The sequence below is a fragment of the Gorilla gorilla genome, chromosome 12 (assembly GCF_029281585.2).
Source record: "Gorilla gorilla gorilla isolate KB3781 chromosome 12, NHGRI_mGorGor1-v2.1_pri, whole genome shotgun sequence".
Taxonomy (NCBI): Eukaryota; Metazoa; Chordata; class Mammalia; order Primates; family Hominidae; genus Gorilla; species Gorilla gorilla.
Genome location: NC_073236.2, coordinates 131,192,567 through 131,215,316, shown reverse-complemented (window position 1 = coordinate 131,215,316; position 22,750 = coordinate 131,192,567). Strand labels below are relative to the sequence as shown.

Here is a 22,750-nt window from a genome sequence, read left to right as displayed (position 1 = left end):
TAATAATTTTTAAAATGTATATATTACTTATATATTAACATTAAGCATTAATACTGTTCAATAATAGAATATGAAGAAAAATACATATAGTGGTATTTGGGATTATAATCTTACACAGAATAGTGACAAGAGACATATGAAAGGGCAAGTGTATCAAAGCTAGATGACAATAAGACTGCAACTAAGATGAATTTATTCAACACTACGTACAAAGTTTAAGGCCGTGGTCTAATCCATGCATCATAATTGGATGAGTGATATCCATCGATCATTAGCCTGATGCTGAACATTACTCCAAAATAATTAGTACGAACAAAGATGTCTGATGTTAATAAAACAAGACTCTTTTTCTCCATAAGTATAATTCACATGGCTATAGATTTTTAAGTTTTACTTTTCCAAAACAGAAAGCCTTGAAGAGACTCCAAACCCTATTTTAAAACAAGAAAACTGATGATGATGATGATACTGATGATGATGATACAGCAAATAAAGCTAAAATTAAAATGTATCTTGGAAAAATATGAGAATCAGCTCATCCCTAACTGGTAAGGAGCATTGACGGTAAGTATCACGTCAAGAGTGGGCGGCACCTGGAGCCACACTGCCTGGGCCCGGACCCTGGCTCTGCCACTCAGTAGCTGTGTGACTTTGGGCAATTCCTTAGCATCTCTGTGTCTCACTTTCTCATTTGTGAATTGAGGATAATAGTAACTATTTTATGAAGTTGTCATGAAGATCAAATTAGGTCTTAGAACATTGTCAGATACACAGCGTGTTCAAACACGGTAAGCCATTTTATTATAACAAATACATACAATACTTTAGTAAGTATCCAAAATGAGTACAGGATAAAGAATAACTGATAAAATAAATATTCAACACAAAATGTTGAACCTGGGGGTTCAGTTGAATATAAATCATCCCCAGCCCATTAATACTGATAGAGATACAACTCAACATAACCATGCCATATATTAAAATCTCTTTCATTAAACCTAAGCAAGACACCATCAACTAGGAGTTTTAGGAACCATTAAGAAAAAAAAATGTTGTCATAGATTTTATTGACTGCAAGACATATTCTAATTTCTAACAAGTCAGAATACAAAAAGATAATATGCATCTTAGAACCGAAGAAATTCTGATATGAGCAAACTGGAAAGTGGTCAGCAGAGTTAGACTGCAGAAGAGTGTGTTTAAGAACAAATACGCAGACACAAAGTCTAGTTTTCCCACTGGCTTCTGAGGTGGAAGATGTGTTTCTGGGACATGAGCGCTCACTTCTGGAGGGTTTAGCATCTCATTAATTACCAATCCCTGCTTACACCACAGAGGGTGTGGACTGGCATGGGAGCCCCCCAGGAACACATCCTGACACATCTGCAAGAACAGGGAGAGCCCCCAGGAGTTCCTGTTACCACTGTTCTGGGAGAGAGAGGAGAACCTAAAAAACAGATAGCAATTGAGTGTTTATATTATAAATATTTATAAGCAAATCTTGAAAATTGAGCAGATTCTGGGTGGGTTTGATGATCTGAGAGTCCCTTGAACAAAAAGAATTCTAGAAAAGCTGTGAAACTTCACCTTTCCCCTATTCTTAACCTTACTTGCCTTTGGGAGGCTGAGGCGGGAGGATGACTTAAGGCCAGGAGTTTGAGAATGTAGTGAGCTATGACCACACCGGTTACACTCCAGCCTGGGCGAGACCACAACAAAAACCTTATCTGCAAACTGCTCTATGCTGGAAATTTATTTCGTTTCTTGGATTGTGGAAAGAACTGGCTTACTGAAAACCACCCTTCTCTAAAAGCCTTCTTCCAGTTAGGTGTTAAGATTTTAACAGCCTTTCCTATCTGAATAAAAACTGCACACAAAGTAAACTTAAGAGATGTCAACAACTCATCTGTTTGTTACAAGATGAGTCTCCATGCTTCATCGGCTGTGGGGAATCCTCATCAGCATCTAGTGGCAAAGACTCCTGTGTGCTCACCGAAACGCTCCCCTTCCTCCAGGGCACACAGTCACATGGATTTCCCACGCACCCTGGCAGCTCAGCAGGAGTCCATGACTTAAGAAGGCCAATGGACTATGGGTGAAGTCTGTGGACGGGGAAGCCACATGCGTCGCTTCCAGGCCTGGGCGTGTGCATCCTCCACTCTCTTCCCCTCTGGGTGCAGAAGGCAAGGCAGAGGGCCCTGAAACCTTGGAGGTCGGTGGAGCCCAAAATGAAGGAGCGTGGGCCTCTGAGTGTTCATGTAAATTTAGGTAACACTGAACTGTCAGGTGAACAAGAAATAAACGTCAAACGTATTCAGTCGATTAGATTTGGTGATGGTTGTTACAGCAGTTACCCTCCCTCAACATAATAAATTTTCAAACAACTCATAATGGCTCACTCATGTATAAAATATTCCATATGGAATCCCAGGATAACATGCTTATTCTAGCTCAAGCTTAATCAGAGTAGTCCATCTGAGGGAGGAGATAGTAGAGGGCAGCAAGGGGTTGTCACTGAAGATAACTAGCCTTGCTAAAAGAATGGTTGAAGAACTGAGCTACAGATAGGGTAAATCCACATCTCAGACATTCTGTGATGGTCGTGATATTATCCTAAAGTAAAATGTAGAGTTGAACCATTTTAATTAGATTCTAGAATTCTATTAATTTATAAGATGGGCATTTCCGCAAAGGACTAAACAAAGTACAAGAGGATTAAATAATCATCCACATGGGAGGCACCGCCTTGCACTTTAAAATGATGGAGCTTATCAAGACTGGCTGTGGATATCTGTCCCTGGGAGGGTTTTTTTCCCCTTTTTTTCCTTTTTATTTTTGAGACATGTTCTCGCTATGTTGCCCAGGCTGGTCTTGAACTCCTGGGCTCAAGTGATCCTCCCGCCTCAGCCTCTCCAAGTAGCTGGGATTACAAGTGCATGCCACCATGCCTGGCTTAGGTCCCTGAGAGTTTGCAACAAAGCATGCTACTGTGGTTGAAAGATTTCCAAAAGCACAAGCAGAAAAGCTTACAGGGGCCAGGCAGGTAACAGGGTGGGCAGAAAGTGAGAGGGAAGGTGGGACCTGTAAGGAGCTGTGGCACAACAGCACAATGTTAAGGGATTTACATTCGGTATTTTGTTTTATTTTCTGAGACGGAGTCTCACTCTGTCGCCCAGGTTGGAGTGCAGCGGTGCGATCTTGGCTCTCTGCAACCTCCGTCTCCCACGTTCAAGTGCTTCTCTTGCCTCAGCCTCCTGAGTAGCTGGGGCCATAGGCACCTGCCACCACACCCGCCTAATTTTTGTATTTTAGTAGAGACGGGGTTTCACCATGTCGGCTAGGTTGGTCTTGAACTCCTGACCTCAGATGATCTGCCCATCTCAGACTCTCAAAGTGCTGGGATTACAGGTGTGAGCCACTGCACCCAGTAATTTGAAGGCACTGTGTAGGATTTGTGGGCAGACACTCTCAGAGTTGCCCCCCCTAGTTTATTCATTCACTTAACAAGTTTTAATTATTTATTTATTTGAGACAGGGCCTCACCCTGTAACCCAGGCTGGAGTGCAGTGGTGTGATCACCACTTACTGCATCCTCAACCTCTCAGGCTCAGGGAATCCTCCTACCTCAGCCTCCTGAGTAGCTGGGACTACAGGTGCACACCACCATTCCTGGCTAATTTTTTTATTTTTATTTTTGTAGAGATGGAATCCCATTATGTTACCCAGGCTGGTCTTGAACTTCTGGGCTCAAGCCATCCTCCCACCTTGGCCTCCTGAAGTGCTGGGATTATAGGCGTGAGCCACGGCACCTGGCCAACAAGTATTTACTGAATGTCCACTGGCTTTCTGAGATCTAGGATTTGGTCTAAAAGATGTCTCGAGGCTCTTTCCCAATCTATTGCTCTAAGAAATGTTTTACAGTAAACTAGGATGGTAACCGAAAAAAGAAAAATATATGACAACCTAAAAAAAACTTACAACACAAAATGACTGAAAAGAACTCAGGTAAAAGGAGAAAAACATAAAGAACTTAAAATATAAATTAACTTCTTTCAAAATAAAAATAGTTTAATTTCCATCAAGTATAGCAATATGCAGTCTATAAATTCTCATAAACACAGCTTTAAAAAGTGCAAGTTGCAGGAACTATGACAAATTTGAAAATAACAATCTTTTTATTAGACATCTGACCAAGAGGATGCTGTAAGATGCGCAATGTCAGGTTATATAGAGCTTATTCACATGCTTCTTGCTATACCAAATATACACTAAATGGCTTTTATTTAAAATTTCATAAAAGGAACATTTCATTAAAACCAATTTAAATTCTACAACTACTAAGAATAAATAAAACTAGTAGAGGTGAACAAATCTCTCTTCTCCAGTTGACTGGACAGCAGGATTACTGAGTAGTAGGTAGGCCGAGTCTTCTTCACCCCCTTATTATTTGGTGAGGAAGTCAACTGTGGGAAGTGACTCGAACTGTCAGAAGAAATGAGAAAAGTGCTTGGGTCTATGGGCAGGGTACTAAGATCTACAGCCCCTGTTGCCTTGAAAGAAAATGAGGTAAATATGTACAAAATGTTAACATTAGAAAATGATCATGGATAATCAAGGTGGTCTTATTATTTCAGAAGCTTCTTAATTTGAATAATATGGAGCATGTGATTCTACATTGCTTCTAAAAGGAAAGTTTCATTTACTCACGTTCTAAGAATTCAGTTTGATACGTTATTCCATGTTCTGTCAAATCTCAGAAAAACGAAGAAAGGGTTCCTAGCACATACCACTAGTGTAAATAACACTACAAAAATCATTTAACCTAAGAAAATGGACTTACGTGCAATCTTGTTAAAAAGATGACTGCAGCTGAAGCTCCGCAGGCAGACTCAGAATATTTCGTGTGCTTTGAAGCAGGAACGCTTGTCTTTATATTATGTAATTCATGCTATTGCTCATTTAAGTTGGTCTTTCACTCCAGATAGGTTTTTATTGATTTTTAAAGGGTCATCCTTCGAATAGTTTGGTAATAATTGCTCCTACTTCTTGACTGACCCTTTTATTCTTATACCTTCTTTCTTTTTCAAAATGCCACACTGTACTGGGAATTCAGATCTGCCCATCCTACAGCTACCCGGGCCCCACTCAAAAAGGGCTTCTGAGTTCCAGAAAGTCCTCGTCATGAAACATTCCACCCACAGCACGTGTGTGCGACACACACCAGACTCTGATGCCAGTGTAAGCCAAGGCTGTGATGGGCTAATCATTTTACTTAAAAGGTTTTGACCAGGTCGGTGACAATATTTAATTTCTAGCAACCATTTTAGAGGTTTCTTACTTAACTCTGTTTGTTAAAGTGGTGAGAATATAAATTCTCTAATTGGTGAGAACGTTTTTGAACAGCTGGCTTAAAATTACAGCCATGCATCAGCTGACGACAGGGGTACATTCTGAGAAATCTGCTGTTGGACGATTTTGTCGTGGGAGCATCATAGAGCACACTTAAACAGACCTAGATGGTGGCACCCACTACACACCTAGGCTGTGTGCCATAACCTACTGCTCCTAGCTACACATCTGTACAGCACGGTACTGAATACTGCAGGCAACTGTCACCATGCTATCTGCATGTCTAAACATAGAAAAAGGACGGTAAAAATATAGTATTAGAATCTTATGGGCCCACTGTCACAGATGTGGTCCTTTGTTGGCCAAAACGTCCTAACATGGCATATGACTGCAGCTGACTTCGAAAACTAATTTTTTACATACCTTAGTTTAATCTGGATCCTCTGAAGAGCTATCTATCTCAAGGCCAGCATTTTCTTCCTAGGCATGAAAGGGTTTAAAATTATGTAAGATTGTAAATTCTCTATTTAATCAGTCTCAACCAGGGATTCTCAACCTTTGTGATAAGCCATTAAAAAAACTATCCAGTGCTGGCTGTTGTCTATACGTTTCTATTTTTCAATTCAGTTGCATAATTGTGGCCTATGCTTAGAATTCTGAGGTAGGGAAGGATAGGGAGTACCACAGCCTGGAAATTCAAAACGCGATAGTCTCAGAGAGCCCACCTGGGTCTGCTCATGCTGCCCCCGCAAAAGAACAGTATCCCCACTGGTTTCTTCCCTTCTGCCCAGTGTCGGCGTGCGTCTGGAAGAGAAGTTGGGAATAAAGGAGGCTCGATGCTCAGTCTGGAGTGCTGGCCAAAGAAGTTAACTTATGGCACCTTCCCTTTTACCCATGTATTCCCTCAAGTCACTCGCCCGTGAAGGGGCACGGTGCCTCCTAGTGCTTTTCCTGGTAGATAGGTTGATTTTACTCAGGAGTTAGCCAGGAATTCAGAGATTCCTGGATTTTTAAACTATGGGATACTTCTAAATAGGCTGAGAATTCCGGGTGTAACTAAAAATCACCTTTTAAATTTAGTCTTTTACCCATAAGATTTACTTTCATTCAAAAAAATATCTTCTAATGGTTAGTATTTGTAAGAAAAAAATCATGATTACAAATGTATCTTACTGCAGCAGTCTAACATGCACATGGTCTAAAAAGGTCTCGAGATTAGCATTTTCGCAAGTAAGTTTCATTTAAAATTACTTGGCTAGGCAATCAAAATCATTCTGACCACTATATAAACCCATGTAAGTAAAATATAACACATAAACACATTTTCCTTTTAATATTGAAAATGTTGGTTATTATGAATGCTTAAATTTCCCAGTGTTGGAGAGCTGATCCCTAAATACCCAGCACTGCGGAAGTTATTTCAACTGAAAGAGAAAAACAGCTTCTTTTATTTCCAGTCGTCTCCTGCAGAAAGCCTGTACTCACAGGCAGCACTCCATAAGGCCACGGTGAATGAATCTGGCTTAACATTTGATACATTATCAGAACTATCTGTGGCTTACAGTGAAGGCAAAATGGTATATAAAACACAAGACTCAGCTGGGCATGGTGGCTTATGCCTATAATCCCAGGCCTTTGGGAGGCCGAGGAGGGAGGATTGCTTGTATCCAGGAGTTCGAGACCAACCTGGGCAACATAGCAAGGCTGCATCTCCTCAAAAAATAAAAAATTAGCCAGGTGTGGTGGCACGTGCCTATAGTCCCAGCTACTCGGGAGGCTGAGCCCAGGAGGTCGAGGCTGCAGTGAGCCATGATGGCGCCACTACACTCAGCCTGGATGACAGAGTGAGAGACTGCCTCAAACAAACAAACAAACAAACAAACAAACAAAACCACAAAAAACCCCACAGGACTCTAAATGGATAGAATCTAAGGGCAAGATTAGAGCACCAATTTCTTTTTCTATCATTTTGCACCCAGTTTAAAGCAGAGTTTTGCATGTGTGAGAATCAGACTGAGCTATAAACAGATACACACACACATAGACGCACAGGTTCAAGGGAGATGGTCTATGACTCAATAACTCATCTGGTTTGTCAATTTCGGTATCAGTATGAAAAAGCAAACTTTTCCAGGAAGTTCATGGAATAAACTGATATCCTTCAGGTTCTGGATAACCTACCTTTTCTATCTACAGGAACGCACTGCACAGCGCTGCTGGGCGCTAGCATGCTGTGGGCACAAACGCTTCATAAAGTACCACTGAGGCACTGGGACTTACGAGCCACATTCTCTTAAAAAGACTAGTTGGGAGCAGTTCAGAACACTTCTGCCAACTGCATGACTGTACATGAACCTGAAAGTCTTTAACAAACTTCAGACATGTGACAAAACAAACACACAAACTACTTTTATTTTTAATCACAATGTGAATCATCATAGTGAATAAAAATTCATGAGTCAGAATAGCATGCAATTTTTTATTGTTTTCTAAATCTATTTGTACACTTAATATGCTAGTATTAATTTCACAAACAGTATAAAGAATGTACTCCAATGATATTACGCGGCAACTACTCACCTGAAAAAGAAAACATTGTCTCTGAAATAATTCCTAATTATACAATTTTGCAAATAAGCACTATAAATGTTAAAATGTTAAGACTTCAGTGTATAATGTCAATAACATCCTGCCTTTTTAAAATTGCTTAAAACATTTGTTAAAGATCATGCAAAATAAACACTGTATTAAAATGCTAGATTACACTCAAACATCAAGGCAATGAAACACAAAAGAGCAACTATTTAGCACAATGACTGGCCCAGTAAATAACTTAATCAGCATATTAATAAAAACCCACTGAGTGATAAACATCGAAAATGTAACACTGAATCTAGATAATCGCACATCTGCGATCTCACCATCTACCGTCCTAACTGTGACTTGGGGTAAACCACCAGAATTCATTCTACATAAATGAGCTATGTTAAAACGATAACAACATTTCATTGCATGATGACAGGGTACATTTCTGGTCCACACAGTACTTCAATGTGACCATTCTCTTAACTCGGCTAATAATTAATGGAAAGTACACTTTTACAGTCACACCACATATATATATATATATATATATATATTTTACCCTTGCTTTGTTACATGTTTCTAAATTTTTTTTTAAAAAGTATTTCCTTTCTTATGATCCTTCCCCAGAATTAACATGCTGACTTAGGAACAGATGAAGTAGATAAAGTCTATCCTAGCATAGAGAGCAATGATTTAGTTTTACCTAATTAGATATTTCCTTGTCATTTATCAATTGTCACTGACCTTTTTGATGTAATTATTTCCTCATTCACTCATCTATAAATATTTATTAGTACCTATTATTACCCATGTCTCCCTGATTTTCCAGAAAAAGAATTCATGTTTTTTTTTTTCTTCTCATTGCTAAGCTCACTTACAAAAGTTGGGCACCATTTAAAAGAGTTGGAGAACAGACTAGGGTGGCTTCTTGGGCACAGCTGGATGGTGCTGGAAGCCAGGCCTGGGATTTGGAGAGAAGAGTTTCCGACATATAAACCCACGGAGGTCACCAGCCCTCCCCGCATCTACTCTCCTAACAGCTCAGGACAGCCCCGTCACACTACTGCCAGCCCTGGTGACTCACTTTCTTGGCAATTTTTAAAGCCCTCTTCATTATGTACTTCCTACTCTTCAGAACCTCTGTGATAAGCAATACCCCTGCCATACAGAACGCTGGATCTCGGTTTACTCAGCCTCTCCCTGTAGCGTCACAGGCTGTGCACTCACCTAGGTGAGCCCCTAAGAGCAGGGTTTGCTTCTGCTTCACCTAACGCCACGTCTTCCCTCAAATGTGTGGTCACCAAATGTTTGCAAAAAGGGTCTCTAGCTTTTTTTCTTTATGGCAAATTAAGCCCTTTAAAATACTTCTGACCTATCTTTATACTCAGATCTCACCTCGTCTCAAAAAGTTTTATGGGGTAATGCGCCAATGAAAGGTACAGTGGTATTAGTGAGTTCTGAAGCTTCTAATTACAAAGACCACAGAGGCTGGCTGGTGAGCCGTGCTTCTCACGCTCCCTTCTGTCACACTGCAGATGTCTCTTTTACCTTGGCCTCATCATCGGTTAGTTATCTGTCAGCGAAATGTAGAAAGGTGATGGGCGTGGATGGAGTCAAAATCCAGGACAATTCTGTCATAAGGGTACAGTAACACTCTTCTCCTTTGCTTGTTTTTCTCAAAGAATGCTCTCTCTTTCTTCTCCAAAGCCTGTGCTCTCAGAAGAGGCTGCTGCATGGAGCTCCGGAGGATCTTTGGAGAGCCTTGTGTAACTTGAACGTTGGCTTCGCTTATGTGTCATGCTTTTTAGATTCTCATTCTGAATAGCGGTTGGGTTGGGACTGGAACTAGGCCTCAAAATGACTTGAGAAGTCTCCCTAATTCCCTCCATCTCATCGAAATTTTGATTGGCTCTGTTGGCTGGAGCACTATTGTTGTTCAGAGTCATGGTGCTGGGAGTTCGGTTCAGGTTGTAGGCTTTCTGGCATGCAGGCCAGTTTTCTTCAGGGCTGCTGGCTATCAAGCTGCATTCGGAAGGGCTTTTCTTGTCTTCTGAACAAATGGACATCCGAGCTATAATTGGATCTTGCAGGCCACTCAGGCTATGTGGGATTCCCCGCTTTCCGCTGTGACTGTCATCTTCCAGCTCTATGAGATTTGCCTTTTCAAGCTGGGAGTCATCCGCCACTTCATTGTGCAGAGAGTGATTGGGAGAACTTTCATTGGATCTCACTCCTGAATCCGATGAATCCTTTTTGTCAAGGAGCGCATCCGATAAATACTCTTTGGCTTTAATGAAGGTTCTAATCGGCTCAGCACTGTGTTCTGGAGACTTTGGCACTCTCTCTACTTTCCCTTCGGCTTTTCTGTCTTTGTCATCTTTGAGCAGTGGAGTGTTATCTGATTCTTCTGTGCCAGATTCATCCTCGTCACTTGGGAGTTTTTGATAGCGCAGCCCACTTCCCTTAAGCTTCAAATCTGTCTGGAAGAGGCTTGACCTTTCGGAAGATTTCTTGCCTGGGAGAAGCTTACTGCCTGACTGATCTGATTTTTCATCTTCTTCAGTGATAGGATCCAGGGGGGAAGCATCGTTGGTGGAAACCCCTGATGATGAATAATCGATAACATCTCCCCTCTTCATTAGAAAGGACTTCCTCCCATCATCGGGCTTTGGTTCACTATCCTTCCCCTTTTCTTGCTCTAGGTTTGAATGAATAGAGCCCCCCGATGAACTCTGACCCATGTAATATGTGCTGTGTGGAGAAGATCTGCCACTAATGGTTGTAGACCCGGGGCCCCCTTCTAACTGGGACATCTGAGCAATGTATTCTCTATAGGCATCTCTATACTCGGCCTGCACCTTATCAGTAAGCTTTGAAATTTCAATACTGGAATCCTGGGAATTGAGACTCGAAAGACTTGGGGTTCTGCGAGTTTGTGACTGTGAAGACAGAAAACAAATAATTTAAAAATTCAAATAAGAAGAAAAAAGGCATAAACATCAGCTTAGGAAATATATATGTACACTAACCATTTAAAAAGTCATCAAAACATCAAATTCTTTTAAAAGAATTCTACATAACACAGTTTAACAAAAGCTGTGACCTTATAATGCTGTTATTAGAAAGCTTTCTATAAATTTTAATAAAATCAGTTTATTGTTAATATTTAAAAGTATGATTAAACACTGTATTAACAAATAATCTTAGCACTTGTTTCTGGTTTTTATTTCATTTTTAAGAGACAGGATCTTGCTGTGTTGCCCAGGCTAGATTCAAACTACTGGACTCAAGCAATCCTCCCACCTCAGCCTCCTGAGCAGCTGGGACTATGGGCATGTCCCACATGCTCGGCCACAGCACTTGTTTTTATAACTTCAAACGTTTAGCTTTTATTTAAGGCCAAAGTCAACTTCATTGATAAAATATAAAAAGCAATGAGGCCAATAGTTGGGCCTTAGTAAACAGAAAAATAAAGTAGTTTTACAAGTTTATTTCCAATATTAAGTTTTAGAATTAGAATTTGCTTCAGATCCCAGAATAGCTAAGAAACAAGGAGCAAAAAGTACAGATGAGGAAAAAGAAGGAGAAGAATCAAGAAAGTTTAAGAAGGGTCAAGAGCAAAGGCTAAAACAAAAAAGAAGGAACAAAGTGAATTTGTTGGGGACCTTCTCAAGGAAATAGGACATTTTCTTCCTTCCCCAGGGCGCTGTTCCTCCTCAGCGCTGCCCTGCCCTGCCCACTCAGTGTTACTCGCTGCCGACTGCTGTGCCTCCTCCCCCGTTGTTCTCCACACCCTGCTCTGCTTTTCCTCCTGCGCTCTCCTCACTCCCCCTACTCCTCCTGCATCTCTCACTTTGCTCTGTCCCTGCCCCTACCCCTCACCTGGCCTCCTTCTTCTAAGAATCTCCAAAGGAAGAACGCGCCTACATCTAATGCCAGACGAGAAGAAACCAATATCCATGAAGGGTGTGCAGGCGTCCTGGAAAACCAAAGGATGGTGCTCAAAGGGACACTATGTGGCCAGTGTTCCAATGAAGATGTACTTCAACAGTTACTGAATGCAACAGGAAAATCGCCTGGGAAAGGCTGAATTTGCTGACCACCCTAGCTCAAGTAGCCTAATCCCTATTGACTCTGCATGCCGTGACCCTGATGGATATCTCAGCTCTCATCAATGTCTACGTGAGCTACTTTTTTCTTTGTTTCACTGACTGCCCCTCTCCACATGGATGCAGCTCCTTGAGTACAGGGAGCCCTCCATCTTGTCTCTTGTTCACTTAGGTATTCAGTAAGCATTTTCTGAATGACTGTCTAAATGCCCATATAATCTCAGTGAACTGAACGGTGCCCTTATTCTTCAATAATATGAAAAATGCCATTCAATAAATACCTGCCAACTTAGATTACTGTGACGAGGGGCACCTTCATCCAGGCCAAGCGTGTTCAGCTCTTCGAAGCTGAAGTTGAGTGTGTAGGGCGTCTGGCTGGAGAGCTCGGTGTGAGGCAGCTCGTTGTGGGAAGCGCGGCGAGCAGGCTCACCGTGCGGGGCTGGGCCACTGCTGCTCTCACTGAGGAAACGTGGGTCTTCAGGGACCACATGGCTTTCTGCGTTTCTCATTTCTAGTACCTTTACAGAAGAAAAACATAAATATTTACACTAACAAATCATATTTTAGAAGCTTTAGAAATATTTAGAAAAATCAAACGTTATAAAGCTACTGCAACAGCAATGAGAAAGCATACTTCTGGTAAGTGAATTTCTAGTGCATTTGTTTTATACATCAGCTTATCTTTCATGTTAATTAATACTAAAGGAAGCAATGGTAGAAACCACCATACATATACTACACTGCAATTTGTCCATTAAATTATTACTTCTGTTTAAAACTTGACTTGAGGACAAAGAAAAATGCAGCTGGCATGTGTCAAAACCAGAGCTGGCCAGGAGTAGGGCGGTAGGTCCAGATTTTATTCAGAACTATGGCAACAGGGGTAAGCAGTCTCACTACAGAAGGGGGTTCAACTCGGAATAAGCACGAATGAGTGGGGATCTACCACCAAGGGGCAGGGTGGGGGCCGTGGATGGAACATTACTAAGGGGAGGCAGCAGGAGTGGGGGACTCTTGGTACGCCGATGGCCAGGGTGAGCAGACATCACCTGGGGGTGGGGGGGTTAGTGAGGCGTTTGATCAAATACTGAGGGTGATCACACATGTAAACTGACTTAACAGGATTCTTGCTAAACCTGGGCAATGCAAGCCCTATAAAGACGAATGCTGAAGGTCAAGGCCTCGAAGGCTTCGAGGAGCCTGATGAGAGTTAAGGCAGGTGAAAGCATGAAGAACCGGCAGGCGGCCTCTTCCCCAAATCTCTGAGTGAAATGCCCAAAAAGGCAAAGGCTGCCAAGTGCTGCTGTGTGTATTTTCCACAACACAGGATTGCACATAAGTATAAGAAGCAGTTTTTAAATTAAAAAAAAATGAAAAAATACCAGTTTAGGCCAGTACTTATTGATAACTGGTTTTCTACAATGTTATAAATAATTTTGAATGTTATCATAAAATAATGTTGTAAACATCACAATGTTACAAATATCTTACTGTGCTTCTGAAAAGGTGCCAGTCTCCAAAATTCATATTCATCTCTTTCTTCAGTTCATCAATGTTACACTGAGCTAACACACGGCCATTTATGTTTGCCTGAGTAAAAATTAAAACAATTATGGGTATAAAGACAGAATGTAAAATATTCTGAATTACTAGTGATTGCCAAGTATGCTTATATTTAGTTTTAAATAAGTCTCTAGAGACCAGAAAGGCTGACCAAAAAAAAGGTTATCATCCCATATAATAATACAATAAACAAGCTGAATTTGAACAACATCAGCCACTTCATATTTTCCCAAATGTCTTAGGCATTTTCTGGGACCAATCGAAGAACTAACCCTCCTATTTCCAAAACTACCTATGCTGTCATGAGCAACAACAAAACTGTTAGTTTTTGTTTTCTAATCTTAGAAAATATGAACATGAACACAAGCTGCTGGGAGGGGACAAAGACATCTGTCCTCATAAGCGTGTTGGTCACTAACAACGTTCTAAATGAAGTAGGCCTGGCAAACTTGTTTATCCGTTATATTAGATACAGATATGAAGAATGCCCACCCACTAATTTTCCAGTCTATTAAATTCACAAGGCCCGGTGCGGTGGCTCACGCATGTAATCCCAGAACTTTGGGAGGCTGAGGTGGGTGGATCACCTAAAGTCAGGAGTTCGAGACCAGCCTGGCCAACATGGTGAAATTCCATCTCTATTAAAACTACAAAAATTAGCTGGGAGTGGTGGCACATGCCTGTAGTCCCAGCTACTTGGGAGGCTGAGGCAGGAGGATCGCTTGAACCCGGGAGGCGGAGGTTGTAGTGAGCCATGGCCACGCCACTGCACTCCAGCCTGGGTGACATAGCAGGACTCCATCTCAAAGAAAAAAAAAAAAATCATAAAAAAGGAAGTTATCACTTTTGGTTCCCTGTAATTCTAGTTTCCCCTAAATGAAACAACAGCATTTTCTTTATTAATAATAGGTAGCTTACTGCTTTTATAAAATGTAAAACCTGACTTTATTAACTGGGGCAAACTTATGAAATAGCTATGTTCATAATCAATAGAATGTTCAGTTTCCAAGTTAATCCTGAAGAAAACAGTATACACAGCAAGTCTGTGACAGAGGTCCTGCTGCAACAATGCCACGGAGCCCTCAGCACGGAGGCGGCCAGCGGCTCTGAGGGGCTTCAGAAAGCCGGGGTCTAGGAGCAAAGAGCTGAGTGGGGAGAAAACCACTACCCCGATGGGAACAAAATCATCACAAAGGACTCGTGTGGGAGACCCCGCTCTTTCCTGACACCAACCAGCTGCCTGAAGGAGAAAGTGGGGCTTGTCCATGGAAAAGCCGGTGTTTGACTCATGCAAACAGGGACTAGCACGAGCCAGCTCTGTAAGGAAACTGACATTATCTGAAACCTTTCTAAAATTGGCTGAGATGAGTAAAATGGTGTCTACATATGCTCGTAATTCTTTAAAAAACTTCTCTCAGATGTCATTCTTTCAAGTATATAAATATTAGAGGCTGGTTATTAACGTTCTACTTTATTACACAGTACTCTGATATAAAAAGTACACCTTAGTGAAATATCTACTATAAAGACTTCGTTAAAACCTTCCCCCAAATCTCAAGCATCTCTAGCCAACTTCCTGATAGCTGCTAGAATTGCAATAGGATCTTAGAATAAAAAAAAATTATGCAAATGCATTAACCTTGCAAACCCAAACCTATGTGGTTTCATCAAATGTGACATGATCCTAAGTCCTACATGACATGAAAATGAGAATTTGGAGAAAATGAGGCAAGTGTGGCTTACTTTGATAATCACTAAATCACACTAGCAAATATTACAATTAGAAAAAAAAGTAACACAAAGGTTTTCGGTTCCACACTGGAAAGATGAGTTCTGTTTATCCCAATGGGAATCCCTCAGAGCTTTCTCTTTCTCATCAAGGCATTCTTTACTTGTATTAGGTCATTTAAAAAAGAACATGGTAAGACAGCTACTTTATTTTATTTTATCCATTTATAAAATAAGAGAAAACAGGGCAATTTTAGAATACAAACTAGTAAGAATTATGTTTTCCATTTAGAGCTTTCCCATTTTAACAGGGAATGCATGTTTGGGAAGCTATACATAAAGTGTACATGACCCACACAGTCCTGTCTTCCGCCCCCAGCACTGTCTCTGGTCCGCGTGTAAGTGGCTGCCTCACCTTTTTGATCGTGGTACAATACTGAGGCAGCATACTCTGGTCCAGCCCTTCTATTTGTTTCAGCTTCTCACATACTGCATCCACATTCAGTGAATTCAGTAATACCACTGGGCCTGGGGCTGGGCCTGACCCCTAGAGAAGTCAAGGAAAAATACAGGTATGAATAAGCATTTAATGCCATCTATAATGAGGTCATGTGACAGAGAAAAACTCATTAAGTTATACCATGAAGTAAAGTAAAAAAAAAAAAATGTGTTTAGCATGGTAAGGAAATACCATTCGGGAATAGATTTAGTTACTGTTATAACCTAATGAGTAGCTTTTATTACAGCTGATACAGCCTGGTCAAAACCATTTTTTCTAAGAAAACAGAACATTTCATGAACAAAGCCTAGGTCAACTTCTCAAATGTTTACTGCCTAATCTCAAGAGAGAAGGGTGCCGTGCTTAATAAAAGGAAGAAGAGAGGTTAAAAAAAACACACACAAAAAGATGGAAAACTACTGATGCCAATATTATATGAATACAAAAAATAAACCTACAAAATAATTTTAAAGTACCTATACTAGACAATTAAGCAACTTTGAGTGTTTCTACAGACTACCTCAATAGTTACAAGAGCTGAAGTTTTCAGATCTTCATCATATTGTATCCGAGTGATCTAAAACTTCCTTTAGCATCTGTTAAATCATCATGTAAATACAAAACAACAGTATTAATTCTTAACACATGTGAAAGTAAATATCATCTATTAAAATTTGTTCTCATTTAAAAGGAAAGTCAAAATAATTAAAAAGTCTAGTATTTATTTAGAAGAAAAACATTTTCGGAATGTGGATACTAACAAACCAGTTGTCCGTGGTCAATGATAAATGCATCTTCCCAGCACAGATGTGCTCATTGTGGTTTAGAGGGTGCATCAGCCTGGTCAAAATCAGGACTTCAAAGTCACAGAACAAATAGCTAGTTAGTAGTAAACTTGAACCAGAACTGTAACTTATCAGGTCTTATAACTTCCTATTTTCCTTTTTCCAACTTCTTTCACTTAACATAATGTTTTCAAGGTCCACCATGTCATAACATGCCAGTCCTTCATTTCTTCTTATTGCTGAGTCATATTTATCTTTTCTATCTTTCAAATGCTTTTATTCCTCAACCAGTCTCCTTGCTCTGGATACAGTTACAATTGTTTACATTTTTTGTTGCTCAAAAAAATCACAAAAAAATAGTTTAATCAACAAAATAACTAATGATCTTACTGGATTATGCCTCATAGATAAAATAAATTTCCATGAGTCCATAGTAATATAACTAAATAATTGAAAAAAGTGAATTAATTAGGAAGCAGAGACAGCTTTTCTTTACAGAATTCCAATTAATAAATGTAGAAGAGGAAAGCAGAAAATGACCATTAGGCAAACATAGTAACAGTGAGTGTACACATGATCCACAGACGGAAGCGAAAATTAATGGGCAAAAGTATAAGCAGAAACGGGATATTTGCAGAGTTTCAAAGTATCTCCTCCAAGATATTCACTAGTTACAGAAGGAACAATAAAACTTTACAGTGCTGAAACCTGGCAGATGCCACCTTAACCAAGTGACCAAGGTTAGCATTAGTGGTGGGAAGGCTTATGGACATCATGAACCTTCAACTCTGATGCACTGGGAAGGGCATAGCATCACTCCTGCAGTTTTCTAGCAATATACAGTCCCCTTGTAATCACGAGGAAACATCAGACAAACCCAAATTGAGGGACGTTCTACAAAATAACTAACCAGTATTCCTTAAAAGTGTTAATTAAGGTCATGAAAGATAAGGAAAGACCAAGAAACTGTCACAGATTAAAACAGACTAAGGAGAAATAAAATGCAACTGAATTGAATCCTGGACCAGAAAAATGACATTTGTGGAAAAGCTGGTGAAATTCATATAAAGTCTGTAGTTTAGTTAATAGTATTATGCCAATTTTAATTTTTGCTTTTGATTATTATACTACAGTTATGAAAGATGTTTACATTGACAGAATAGCATTTTTTGCATCTTTTCTTTAGGGTTAAAATTATTTTAAAGTAAAAAATTTATTTCAAAAATCCCGAAATCTCTCTACTTCTGATTGTGCTAAAAACGACAAGTATAATAGACACGGATCAAATTAATCCTGTCAGCTTTGGAGGGAAAAATGTAAAATACTGAGGAGAATTTTATGTCTATGGAGAAGCTGAGAATTCAGCAACAGAGACATGTCAATAAAGATACCGCCCTTTTCCTTTAAAGCAAAAAGCTCTACCCAATGTTACTTTCACAATCTTTTTACAACTTCTACAATTTATCAGTTACTTTCAAGCATATTTTATCCTTCATTGGGGATCAAAACTATAGTCTGACTCTTATTATAAGTTAGGCTTTATACAACAGCTAAATTATCAATTAATGAAAATATGTTATAATATGCTTCTTTGAATAAAGAAGAAATGGTAATTACCTGCTAGACCTTTTCTAAAATAATCATGCATAAGAAAATTATTTTGAAACCACACGAATCTTATAACCAAAATAATAATTTGGGGGTGGAAATCTCATAAAAGGGAGGAGAAAGAGTGCAAAAATGATAAGGAAAGGGCAAAAAGCATATTCAATAATTCAGTAGGTAAATTCTTACTAGAAACTAAGCATATTACTTTGAGAATACACAGACTAGTTCAAATAATACTTTAATGTTTATCATGCATTCTTATTGAAATTATCTAAGTCAAGAAGAGACCATTTTAGCATATTGATTTTAACATCAGAATTTGTTAAAAATTTTTTCTGAATCAGAAAGCTGAATGCAGTGTGTTTAAACTGTTAAAAATAAACTTCAAAATTTACACAGATCAGAATTTCTCCAGGTAAAAGTAAAGCTATCAAAATACTGAAATTATCCTGAGGTAACTATATCACTGTGTATTGTAAGTAGATTAGAACTACACTCTGACACATTATCATCTTTGGTAAATTTATTAAATAAGCACAGAACTGATTAGCCAGAAATGAGTGCCATGCAATGGCTGGAAGCAACTAATAAACCGAAGGCACCTTAATGAGCACAGATTTATAGACAGCCCAGCATGAAGTTGCCAGTGATTGCTTCTAGTAGTCTAATAAGAAAAGTAAAATTTCATTGAGAGTTTCTGTACCTGTCTCTGTTTGTTAAACCCAGAGTCACACGGCTTTAAGGAAGGAATAAAACACAGTGAAGGATAAGAGCATAAAGTAACACATCCGATGCACAACTACAAATGTCTAACACACATAGGCAGGGCTTCATCATTCCTCCTATTTCCTCCTCACTCTGAACGGACCACGGACAACAGCACACAGCAAGCAGCACACATGCATGCACACCCCCCCACCCACAGTAGCTGCATTCCATTCACATGTGCTTGGTCATCTTACAATTATACTCCTCAAAAAAATTATATTTTTTGTATTGAAAGAATAAATCATGAGCCATACATTTAATAAGAAAATGAGGTACATCAGATTGGCTATGAAAAGTCAATATTCCTAATATATGCAAGTTTAACATTAATTTAAAAACACTGAATAAGAAGGCTTAGTTACTTAGACTATCGCATGATCATAAAATATCTAGCCACACTATAGGTCATGTTCAGAAACACACTTTCAAATTTGAGTTTTGCTTCTTTGGGTATGTGGCACATAATAGATGCGCTAAATACCATTTCATAAGAATGGCCCCAAGAGGCTTCTAGCTCGAGAAACAGACAAACCTTGCAAACTGTGATGAACATAACCATTTCAGTGAGGTGGATTTTTAAAAACTCTAATCCAAAGCAAATAATCACTGCTGGCAATTATTCTTCTGTACTTAGATTGATAGTAAATATTCTTAAAATGCTTAAAATGATCTAGAGATGACTGGCAATTTGTACCAAAGTTAATTTACAACACTGTTTTGGTACATTAAATGGCAGGGTTTTTGCTAGCCTGACGTTTGATGTCTTTCTTTTAACATATTCAATACCTGGGGCACTTCGTGGAAATCCTGTTTTCTAGTTTACACTGTCGACCTTATTATAAATAGGTTTTTAAAAAGCTGTCTGTAGAGATTTGCAAAAATACCAAAATAGGAGTGCTAAGGAAATTACAGTTTGCTACAAGACATCCAAAACACAAAAGAAAGCTATTATTAACCTGATTGGAAAATATAACTTACTCTTCAAGCTACTTAAGAAATACTAGGTCAAAGTTGACAGATGAGGCGTAACACTACATTTTAAGAGCAATCTTTTAAAAAACACAAGTACCGGCAGGGTGTGGTGGCTCACACCTGTAATCCCAACACTTTGGGAGGCCACAGTGGTGGATGACTTGAGGTCAGGTGTTCAAGACCAGCCTGGCCAACATGGTTAAACACTGTTTCTACTAAAAGTACAAAAATTAGCTGGGCTAATTTTTCACTGTGCGGTGGTGCACGCCTGGGTCCCAGCTACTCGGAAGGCTGAGGCAGGAGAATCACTTGAATCCAGGAGGTGGAGGTTGCAGTGAGCCAAGATTGTGCCATTGTACTCCAGCCTGGGTGACAGAGCGAGACTGTCTCAAAAAAACCAAAATGAAACAAAACAAAATAAAAACACAAGTACAAAACTACTGCAATGAACATAATTTTGTTGTTTTTAAACTTTTAACTGTACTCTAGGATTTCATAACATTACTGTAATATTATTTCTGTGAAAATATCCCAATCAATTTAGTTGAAAATTGTTTAGGAAAAAAGTTTTCTTGAGTTGAAGTCTGGCACAAAGACTTTCAAGCGGGAAGTGAAGACAATTTTTCACTATACTTTAATAAGAGGCAAAAATGAGCAAATACTTTTCCAAATTCAAACAGAATAGTACAAATCCACTTCTAAGACACTTTAAAAAGTGTGAATGGTGTTAAGGCTGGTTGAGGCTACTGTGCAAAGTCGCTGAGAGCTGACAGGGAGGACCTGTCCTGAGCCTGAAGCCTAAAAACAACCTAAAACGCCTTCGACTCCCTACCTATGGCACCTTTAACTTTCTTGTCCATGTCTTCTCCTGAACAATGAGAGACAGCTTAAGTTCTAAACCAGTGGTGAAAATAAAAATTCTCCACAGGTGAGCCCCGCCTTTTTTTTGAGACAAGGTCTGCTCTGTCACCACGCTGGGGTGCAGTGCTGTGATCTTGGCACTCAACTGATCCTCTCACCTCAGCCTCTCAAGTAGGGGGACTACAGGTGTGCGCTACCATGCCCTGCCTGGCTAATTTTTTTTTTTTTTTTTTTTAAGAAACGGTCTTGCTATGTTGCCTAGGCTGGTCTTGAACTTGTGGGCTCAAGTCATCCTCCTGCCTCAGCCTTCCTAAGTGCAGGGTTTCTGCATGGGCCATCCCATGGGGACTTGTTTTCACTTTTTACTTGGTCACTCCACTGACTGGATCCTGTTTAATGAAAACCAAGACTTTCAGTTTTAATATCTTCATTCAGTAGTTTTCATCAACATCTAAAGGTAAAGGTAACAGCACACTGGAGGTCATGATACTGTGTTAACACTGCCTTTGCAGTTCTGAAATTCTTTATGATTAAACTTTGTGCTAATTATTGTCATGCTTTTTCAACAAGTTATAAAAGTGATCTAAATAAAGCTGTCCAAAGGTAACGAGTAAACCCTGTAGCTGAGGAAGTCAAGAAAGAATGACTTCATAAAACCGATAATTCCCTCGGTGGCCTTCAGGTCCACACTCTATGAAGCAAGATTTTCATCAGTTTTCTTCACCGCTGTGTCCCACTAGAATAGCGCCTCTTACACTCAATAAATATTCGTTGAACTAATCGCTGATCACACCAGCATCTGTGGTACTCAATGTAAAATAATTCAGGGAAAAATGAAAGGATGAAGAAATGCTTTATTGCTCCTTTGAAAAAGTGCTTTTCAATGAAACACAGTTACCACCAGGAGCAGCATACCTTAAATTAAGCCAGACTACAGAGCTTCGAGAGCAACTCTTCGAGATGACAGAACAACATGCCACTCAGGAGACCTGGCCAGACACAGGCCCTCAATACTAGGTCCTTCGCTTCACTGGGTTCACAGAATCATGTGAATGCTGCCATTTCCTAGTGGGAACTGGACTCAAAGAAGGTAAAGGCACCAGTGAAAATATCCCTGGAAAGCTTTCAAAATTTTAAAGTATCTAAAGTATTCAAATAACCTAGAAATTCCTCTAAATTCTAAGAAAACAAACCGATTAACACCTTTAGGGCTAAGAAGCATCAACAGATAAAAAGGCTGCATGAATCTAAACTGATTGGAGTATTTGTACACCACTCCCATGACTGAGACAAAGATGATTGAACCAAAAACAGTTTGAGTTCTGCGTCTTTAAGGCTCCACGGATTCTGGCCTTTGGGCAGTAGTAGCAGTAGTAATAATAATAATGAAGTACTTAAAGTATGCTAAGGCTGACTAATCCTTGAATCAGACCTGAGGCAGGTCTGCTTTACCCAGTGAGAAAGCTGAGAATCAGAGGGGTAAAGTAATCTGTCCAAGGCAAAGAGCTCATCACCAGGGTCTGTTTAACTCAAAAGACCAAAGACCTGACTAAGTCGTGTTCAGGACGAACGGGGCAGAGCCACCAGCATGGTGGTGAGCGCCATGGTCTCCTGCATTCTAGTTCCAAATCTGGCACCCCTTCCTGTGTCCCTCAGGTAAGTCTCACACGTTCTATCTGTGCCATGTGGAGACTAGCACTCCTGGGAGACCCTCAAGAGGAAAGGCATGTTTAATGTGGGTTCCAGGATTCTGCTTTTGTTGGTTTTACAAACTGGAGTTTTGATTAAGAGTTCATTTCTAAAAGCTTCTATGCTTTGGAAGTTTGAAAAACACTGTTCCTTTCTAGCCCTAATATTCTGGGAAGCATGTCTTGCATATAGTACTAATTTTTTAACCTGGTTTCACAAGATTTGGCATATAT

At 39.8% G+C, this 22,750-nt stretch overlaps 1 protein-coding gene across 12 annotated transcripts in view; it reads right to left on the bottom strand.

The window, feature by feature from the left end:
• Positions 1-3: 3 nt before the first annotated feature.
• Positions 4-22,750, bottom strand: part of KIDINS220 (kinase D interacting substrate 220) — a 116,406-nt gene continuing 93,659 nt past the window's right edge. For 7 of the 12 annotated variants that reach the window (XM_031007907.3, XM_031007910.3, XM_031007906.3 and 4 more), the window contains 4 exons: positions 15,751-15,882; positions 13,536-13,634; positions 12,326-12,562; positions 7,809-10,874 (listed from right to left, as the gene is read on the bottom strand). In XM_031007907.3, the coding sequence (XP_030863767.3) occupies positions 9,612-10,874; positions 12,326-12,562; positions 13,536-13,634; positions 15,751-15,882 (1,731 nt within the window). In that variant the 3' untranslated portion in view covers positions 7,809-9,611. Of the gene's footprint in view, positions 4,483-5,772; positions 5,830-7,808; positions 10,875-12,325; positions 12,563-13,535; positions 13,635-15,750; positions 15,883-22,750 lie in introns of those variants that run through there. The other 5 variants (XM_055377456.2, XM_055377457.2, XM_031007916.3 and 2 more) reach the window with 1 other exon arrangement.